This window comes from Serinus canaria, unplaced genomic scaffold, assembly GCF_022539315.1.
Source record: "Serinus canaria isolate serCan28SL12 unplaced genomic scaffold, serCan2020 HiC_scaffold_384, whole genome shotgun sequence".
Classification (NCBI taxonomy): domain Eukaryota; kingdom Metazoa; phylum Chordata; class Aves; order Passeriformes; family Fringillidae; genus Serinus; species Serinus canaria.
In genome coordinates, this window is record NW_026108498.1 from 1 (window position 1) to 8236 (window position 8236).

At 61.4% G+C, this 8236-nt stretch overlaps 1 protein-coding gene and 1 long non-coding RNA gene across 2 annotated transcripts; both read right to left on the reverse strand.

Moving 5' to 3' along the window:
* Window positions 1-725: 725 nt before the first annotated feature.
* Window positions 726-3307, reverse strand: LOC127061262 (uncharacterized). Its single transcript, XR_007780759.1, has 2 exons — window positions 2277-3307; window positions 726-755 (listed from the first exon to the last, which is right to left on the reverse strand). It is a non-coding gene; the product is annotated as an uncharacterized LOC127061262 (long non-coding RNA).
* Window positions 3308-3478: 171 nt separating this feature from the next.
* IDH3G (isocitrate dehydrogenase (NAD(+)) 3 non-catalytic subunit gamma) lies at window positions 3479-7803 on the reverse strand (the record flags this gene model as incomplete). Its single annotated transcript, XM_050987890.1, has 8 exons — window positions 3479-3792; window positions 3915-3975; window positions 4245-4339; window positions 5208-5354; window positions 5437-5539; window positions 5949-6082; window positions 6729-6963; window positions 7652-7803. Coding segments are annotated over 8 exons (1008 nt in total), but the record flags the coding sequence as incomplete, so codon positions are not given.
* Between the last annotated feature and the right edge of the window lie 433 nt (window positions 7804-8236).

The window sequence follows — 8236 nt, forward strand, 5'->3', positions numbered from 1 at the left end:
GGGGGGCCGGGGCGTGGTCTGTGGGCGTGGCCAGGGATAGGTGTGGCTGGGTGGGGTGCCAGGGGGTGGAGTTAAGAGCTGGGTGTGGCCATAAAGGTGTGGTGGGGGTGGGACAAGGTGGGGTTATGCAAATGAAGGGGTGGAGGTGGTGTCATATTCATAGGGGTGTGGTCACAGGAAAGGGGGTGGGGCTTGAAGTCAGCAGCGTCATGGGGTAGGGAGGGGGTGGGGTTTGTCATTTCATAGCCCCACCCATGAGGGGAGGGGTGTGTCCTGACCACACCCCTCATAAGGGGCAGGGCCACAGGATTGGGGCGTGTCCTGACCACACCCTTAATCGGGGGCGGGGCCACTTCAGGATTAGGGCGTGTCCTGACCACACCCCTCATTTGGGGTGGAGCTTCTCAGGATCCTCCCTGCCCCTCCCCCTGCCAGCTGTGCATGCATTACCCCTGGCTGGGCGTGTCCCCGCCCCTGACCCCGCCCCTCCGCAGGTGAGCTGCGGCACATCCGGCACCTGCGGCCCTGGGGGCTGCGGGCGGTGCTGCAGGAGAAGTACGAGTGGCCACGGGGGCCAGCGGCCGCCTTCGCCCGCTTCCTGCGGCCCATGCTGGCCTTCGAGCCCGCCCGCAGGGCCACGGCCCGACAGTGCCTGCAGCACCCCTGGCTCCGCCCCTAGCCCCGCCCCCAGCCCCGCCCCCCACCTCAATAAACCACGGGTGGGATTGGTGCTCCTGGGGTCTTTATTGGGGGTACTGGTGGTCCTGGGGTGTTCATTGGGGGGTACTGGTGGTCCTGGGGAGGTTTATTGGGGTCCTGGTGTGTCCCTGGGGAGTACTGGTGGTCCTGGGGTCTTGACTGGGATTGTTTGGAGGGGTACTGGTGGTCCTGGGGGGGGTCTGTGGGGTTCCTGGTGGTCATGGGGTCTTTACTGGGAGGCACTGGTGGTCCTGGAGTGTCTATTGAGTCCTGGTGGTCCTGGGGTCTTGATTGGGGTTGTTTGGGGGGCTCTTGGTGGTCCTGTGGGGGTTTCTGGGGGGTTCCTGGTGATGCTTGTGGGGAAAATTGGGGGGTTCCTGGGGGTCCTAGGGTGTTTATTGGGGTCCTGTGGGAGGTTTGAGGTGTTTATGGGGGTCTTTTTGGGGGGGGGTTCCTGGTAGTCCTGGGGTCTTTATTGGGGGGTCCTGGTGGTCTTGGGGTGTTTATTGGGGTACTGTGGGCGGCTCCTCGTGATGCCTGTGGCGGGATTTGGGGAGGTCCTGGGATGTTTATTGGGGTTTTATGGGGGGTCCTGGTGGTCTTGGGGTGTTTATTGGGAGGGTTCCATGCTGGCCTTCGAGCCCACCCGCAGGGCCAACGGCCCAACAGTGCCTGCAGCACCCCCGGCCCCGCCCCTGCCACGCCCCCCGCCTCAATAAACCACGGGTGGGACTGGTGGTCCTGGGTCTTATTGGGGGTACCGTGTGGTCCTGGGGTGTTCACTGGGGGGTCCTGGTGGTCCGTGCAGGGTTTGGGGGGGTCCTGGGGTGTTTAATGAGTCCTGTGGGGTCTCCTGTGGTCTTGTGCAGGGTTTGGGGGGCTCTTGGTGGTCCTGGGGCGTTTTACTGGGGTCCTGTGGGGGTTTGGGGAGCTCTAGAGTGTTAATTGGGGTTTTATGGGGGGTTCTGTGGGGCTCCTGGTGGCCTTGGGGGTTTATTGGGGTCCTTTGTGGGGCTCTTGGTGGTCCTGGAGTGTTTATTGGGGTCCTGTGGGGGTTTGGGGGGGTCTCTTGGTGGTCCTGGCGTGCTTATTGGGGTCCTGTGGGGGGTTTGGGGGGTTCTTGATGGTCCTGTGGGGGGTTTGGGGGTCTCCTGGTGGTTCCTAGGGTGTTTATTGGGGTCCTTTGGGGGGTTCCTGGTGGTCCTTTGGGGGGTTTGGGGGTCTCTTGGTGGTCCTGGGGTGTTTATTGGGGTCCTGTGAGGGGTCTGGGGGGTGGTTCTTATGGTCTTGTTGGGGGTTTGGGGGTATCTGGTGGTCCTGGGGTGTTATGGGGTCCGTGAGGGGTTTTGAAGGAGCTCTGGTGCGTCCGGGGTGCTTAGTGAGGTCTGGTTTGGGGGTTCGGGGGGTCCTGGTGGTCTTGGGGTGTTTTATTGGGAGGGTTCCATGTGGCCTTCCGACCCACCCGCAGGGCCACGGCCCAACAGTGCTGCAGCACCCCCGGCCCCGCCCCTGCCACGCCCCCCGCCTCAATAAACCACGGGTGGGACTGGTGGTCCTGGGTCTTTATTGGGGGGTACCGTGTGGTCCTGGGGTGTTCACTGGGGGGTCCTGGTGGTCCTGTGCAGGGTTTGGGGGGGGTCCTGGGGTGTTTAATGAGTCCTGTGGGGGTCTCCTGTGTCTTGTGCAGGGTTTTGGGGGCTCTTGGTGGTCCTGGGCGTTTTACTGGGGTCCTGTGGGGGTTTGGGGAGCTCGTAGAGTGTTAATTGGGGTTTTATGGGGGGTTCTGGGGTGCTCCTGGTGGTCTTGGGGGGTTTATTGGGGTCCTTTGTGGGGCTCTTGGTGGTCCTGGAGTGTTTATTGGGGTCCTGTGGGGGGTTTGGGGGGGTCTCTTGGTGGTCCTGGCATGCTTATTGGGGTCCTGTGGGGGGTTTGGGGGGGTTCTTGATGGTCCTGTGGGGGGTTTGGGGGTCTCCTGGTGGTCCTAGGGTGTTTATTGGGGTCCTTTGGGGGGTTCCTGGTGGTCCTTTGGGGGGTTTGGGGGTCTCTTGGTGGTCCTGGGGTGTTTATTGGGGTCCTGTGAGGGGTCTGGGGGGGGGTTCTTATGGTCTTGTTGGGGGTTTGGGGGTCTCCTGGTGGTCCTGGGGTGTTTAGTGGGGTCCTGTGAGGGGTTTAAGGAGCTCCTGGTGGTCCTGGGGTGCTTAGTGAGGTCTTGTTGGGGGTTCGGGGGGTTCCTGGTGGTCTTGTGGGCGGTTTGGGGGTCTCCTGGTGGTCCTACGGTGTTTAATGGGGTCCTGTGGGGGTTTCAGGAGGTCCTTGGTGGTCCTGTGGGGAATTTGGGGTCTCCTGGTGGTCCTGTGGGGGTTTGGGGGTTCCTTGGTGGTCCTGGGGTGTTTACTGGGGTCCTGTGGAGGGTTTGGGGTTTCCTTGTAGATCCCTGTAGTGCCCTGTGGTCCTGGGGTGTTCCAGGGGGGTCCTGGGGGTGTTCTGGGGGTCCTGTGAGGGTTCAGCGTGGTCCTAAGAGCTCCTGGGGGTGTCCAGAGCTGTTTTGGGGTCCTGAAGGGCATCGTGGTCCTAAAGGTGCTGGGGTGTGCCAGGGGTGTCCTGGGGTCCCGGGTCAATGTGGTCCTGGGGTGTTCTGGGGGTCCGGGCCTGGGGGTGTTCTGGGGGTCCGGGGTCAGGTGGATCCGGGGGGTCGCTGGGGGTCCTCGGTCAGGGTCTCAAGTGGTCCTGGGGTTGTCAGGGGTGGTCTGGGTGAGTGTGGTCCTGGAGTGCTGGGGGTCCTGAGGGTGTTCTGGGGTCCAGGGGTGTCAGGTGTGGTCCTGGGGGTGTTCAGGTGTGGTCCTGGAGGTGTCAGGTGTGGTCCTGGAGGTGTTCTGGGGGTCCTGGGAGTGTTCCAGGGTCCCAGGGCCGTTCTGGGGGGGTCTGGGGCTGTTCCAGGGGGTCCCAGGACTGTTCCAGGGGGGTTCCCGGGGCCATCCCAGGCCCCGCCCCCCCTGTGTCCGTGTGTCCGGCTCAGCCCCGCGGCAGGTGCCCGATGATGCTCTGCACCGCCCCCGACGTCGTGCCCTGGCCCCCGATGTCCGGCGTGTGCGTCTGGGGGCGGGGCCACGTCACAGACACGCCCACAGAGGCGGGACCACACCCACTAGGCAGGGCTATGGTCACGCCCATCGTTTTGGGGCCACACCCCTTGGGCAGGTGAGGGCGGGGCTTACCCGGGGGTCATCCAGCGAGGCCAGCACGGCCTTACGGATGGTGGAGGCGTGGTTATGCAGCCTGGGGGCGGGGCAAACAGACCACGCCCACATTAGCGAGCCACACCCTCTCAAGGTGCACACCGAGGCTCCGCCTCCTCACCCAGCTCCTCCCACAGGATTTTGACCAACTAGACCATGCAGTTTTCAAAGCCACTCCCACTGGGGAAGCCACACCCCCTTTAAGGACCCCACCCCTTTTTTACCCACCTCCTCCCAGTTGTTCCCAACCCCCTCAGGTGGTCCCACCCCCTCCCGGTAGCCCCGCCCCTCCCCGGTAGCCCCGCCCACCGCAGGTGGTCCAGCATCATGCAGGCGGCCAGCAGCGCCGCCGTGGGGTTGGCGATGTTGCGGTTGGCGATGCTCTTGCCCGTGTTCCGCGTGGCCTGGGGGGCACGGCCTGCTCAGACCCCCCAGTAACAGCCCAGTGCTCCCAGTGACCCCCAGTGTCCTCCCAGTAACTCCCAGTGTCCTCCCAGTAACCCCCACTGCCCTCCCAGTAACAGCACAGTGCTCCCAGTGTCCCCCAGTGTCCTCCCAGTAACTCCCAGTGTCCTTCCAGTGACCCCCAGTGTCCTCCCAGTAACAGCACAGTGCTCCCAGTAACTCCCAGTGTCCTCCCAGTAACCCCAGTGTCCTCCCAGTAACCCCCACTGCCCTCCCAGTAACAGCACAGTGCTCCCAGTAACCCCCAGTGTCCTCCCAGTAACCCTCAGTGCTCCCAGTGACCCCCAGTGTCCTCCCAGTAACAGCCAGTGCTCCCAGTAACCCCCAGTGTCCTCCCAGTAACCCCCAGTGTCCTCCCAGTGACAGCACAGTGTCCTCCCAGTAACTCCCAGTGTCCTCCCAGTAACCCCCAGTGTCCTCCCAGTAACTCCCAGTGTCTTCCTAGTAACCCCCAGTGTCCTCCCAGTAACCTCCCAGTGCTCCCAGTAACCCCCAGTGTCCTCCCAGTAACCACCCAGTGGTCCCAGTAACAGCCCAGTAGTCCCAGTAACCACCCAGTGCTCCCAGTAATGACCCTTAGAGACCCCCAGTGACCACCCAGTGTCCCCCCAGTAACATCACAGTGCTCCCAGTTCCTCCCAGTGCCCCCGTGGTGTCCCCCCCATGTCCCCCCCAGACCCACGGTCTCGAAGACGGCGTAGTCGTGGCCGTAGTTGTGGCCCCCACCAGTGCTCCCAGTGCTCCCAGTGCCCCCTGTGGTGCCCATCCCAGTGCCCCCAGACCCCCGTGGTGCCCCCCCAGACCCACGGTCTCGAACACGGCGTAGTCGTGGCCGTAGTTGGCCCCCGGCACCAGCCCGGGCCCCCCCACCAGCCCGGCGCAGACGTTGTTGACGATGTTCCCGTAGAGGTTCGGCATCACCATCACATCGAACTGCTGCGGCCTGGACACCAGCTGGGCAGGGCAGGCGGGGTTACTGGGAGCACTGGGAGCACTGGGAGGGGGTCTGGGGGGAGGTTTGGGGGGGGGGTCACACCTGCATGGTGGTGTTGTCCACGATCATGCTGCGGAAGGTGATCTCGGGGTACTCGGCCGCCACTTCCTGGCAGCACTGCAGGAACAGCCCGTCCCCCAATTTCCTGGGGGGGGGCAAGGGGGGGTGAGACCCCAAAACCCAAACACGGGGTACCCCCAAAAAATCCGGAGCTACCCTGGGATCCCCCCAGAACCCCAAACCCACTTGAGAACCCCCAAAACCCCTTCTCCTCTTCCCATTACCCTGCCCCCTCCCCCACCCCCCAACCCCCAAACCCCTTTAGACCCCTTCCAAACCCCCTTAGGACCCCTCAAATCCCCCTTGGCACCCCCAAACCCCCCTTGGTTGGGACCCCTCAATCCCCCTTTAGGACCCCCCAAACCCCACTTCTGGGACCCCCAGAGCCCCTTTCGGACCCCCTCAAAACCCCTTTGCGACCCTTTCCAGTCCCCCCTTTAGGACCCCCTTAAAACCCCCCCGGGACCCCCCAAACCCCCTGAGGCCCCCCGTACATGATGTTGGCCTTGTGCACGGCGGTGACGCTGCGGCGCGCGGCGGCGCGGGCCAGCCCGAAGGCGTAGTGGGCGATGCGGCGCGAGCGCCCGGCCGTGATGATCTTCAGGCTCTCGACCACGCCCGCCACGCTCTGCGGGCGGGGCAGGGGCGGGGCATCACCAACAGGGCGGGGCAGGGGCGGGTTATCATCGACAGGGGCGTGGCATGGGTGTGGCATCAGCCGCAGGGCGTGGCATGGGTGGGGCATCACCGACAGGGCGGGGCTGGGGCGGGGCATCACCCCCAGGGTGTGGCATGGGCAGGATATCAATGACAGGGCATGGTAGGGGTGGGGCATCACCGACAGGGCGTGGCACCACCCCCAGGGTGTGGCACAGGCAGGGCAGGGGCATTACCAATAGGGTGTGGCATGGGTGTGGCATCAGCCCCAGGCCGTGGCATCACCCCCAAGGTGTGGCACAGGCAGGGGCAGGGCATCAGCCCCAGGGTGTGGCATGGGTGTGGCATTAGCCCCAGGGCGTGGCATCAGCCCCAGGGTGTGGCATGGGTGGGGCATCACTAACAGGGCGGGGCAGAGGTACAGTATCACATCCAGGGTGGGTTTTGGGGTGTTTTGGGTGATTTTGGGTGTTTTTGGGGTGTTTTGGGGTGTTTTGGGGCACACCTCGTGCTCCAGGGAGCTGTACTCCCCCTCGGTGTTCTCCCTGACGATGAGGATGGTTTGGGGGCTGGTTTTGGGGTGTTTTTGGGGTGTTTTGGGGTGTTTTGGGGCACACCTCGTGCTCCAGGGAGCTGTACTCCCCCTCGGTGTTCTCCCTGACGATGAGGATGGTTTGGGGGCTGGTTTTGGGGTGTTTTTGGGGTGTTTTGGGGCACACCTCGTGCTCCAGGGAGCTGTACTCGCCCTCAGTGTTCTCCCTGACGATGAGGATGTCGATGTCCCGGTGCCGCGTCTCCACCCCGGGCAGGCTCTGGCAGTGGATGACGTTGGCATAGAGATCCAGGCTGGTCCTGGCAGGGCCCCAAAAACATGCAAATGAGCCACAAAACATGCAAATTAACCCCAAATATGCAAATGAACCATAAATATGCAAATTAACCCCAAAACATGCAAATCAGGCCCCCAAATATGCAAATGAGCCCCAAACCATGCCAGCCAACCCCAAAATGTTAAAGTGGAACTCCAGAGGTGCAAATGGAACTCTGAAAGGTTCAGTGAAGCCCCAAAATATGCAAATGAATCCCTTAAAAATGCAACTGAACCCCTGAAATGTTTCAGTGAACCCCAAAAAATGCACATTCGCCCCCAGAGCATGCAAATCAGCACCGCATGCAAATTGACCCCAAAACATGCAAATGAATCCCCTAAGCAGGAGTCAACCCCAAAACGCACAAATGGACCCCAAAATATGCAAATGAATCCCTAAAACAGTCAAAGAACCCCGAAATACACCAACCAACAGCCAATTATGCAAATGAACCATCCAAATGTGCAAATGAACACCTAAATCAGCAAATGAACCCCAAACATGCAAATTTAAACCCAAAATATGCAAATTTATACCCAAAATATGCAAATCAAGACCCCAAAACACACAAATAAACCCCCAAAATGCAACTGAACCCCCAAACATGCAAATGAAGTCTAAAGATATGCAAACCCAGCCCCCAATTATGCAAATGACCCCCCAGGGCTGACCTGATGAGGTTGTTGCGGGATTTGTGGCTGGGGGGGAGGTTGTGGTTGGTCTCGATGTTCCCTGAGGGGAAAACGGGGTCAGAGCTGGGATTTGGGGAGATTTGGGGGGGATTTGGAGAAGATTTAGGATCAAATCTGGGGATTTGGAGATTTCATCGATGTGGGATCAAATCTGGGGCTTTAAGATCAGCCTTGGGCTCAGATTTTGGGATCGGATCAGATTTTGGGATTTAAATTCAGATTTGCATCAGATTTTGGGGATTTGGGATCAGATCTGGACTCAGATTTTGGGATTTAGACTCAGACTCAGATTTTGGCTCAGATTTAGGATCAGATTTGGGATTTTAAGACCCAGCTCTAGACTGACATCTGGGGTTTAGGCCCAGCCCTGGGTTTAGGCCCGGCCTTGGTTTAGGCCCAGCCCTGGGGTTTAGGCCCAGCTGCAGGCCCAGCTCTGGATTTAGGCCCAGCTCTGGTTAGGCCCCGCTCTGAGGTTTAGGCCCAGCTGCAGGCCCTGCCCTGGTTTAGGCCCAGCCCTGGATTAGGCCCAGCCCTGCTTTAGGCCCCGCTCTGAGGTTTAGGCCC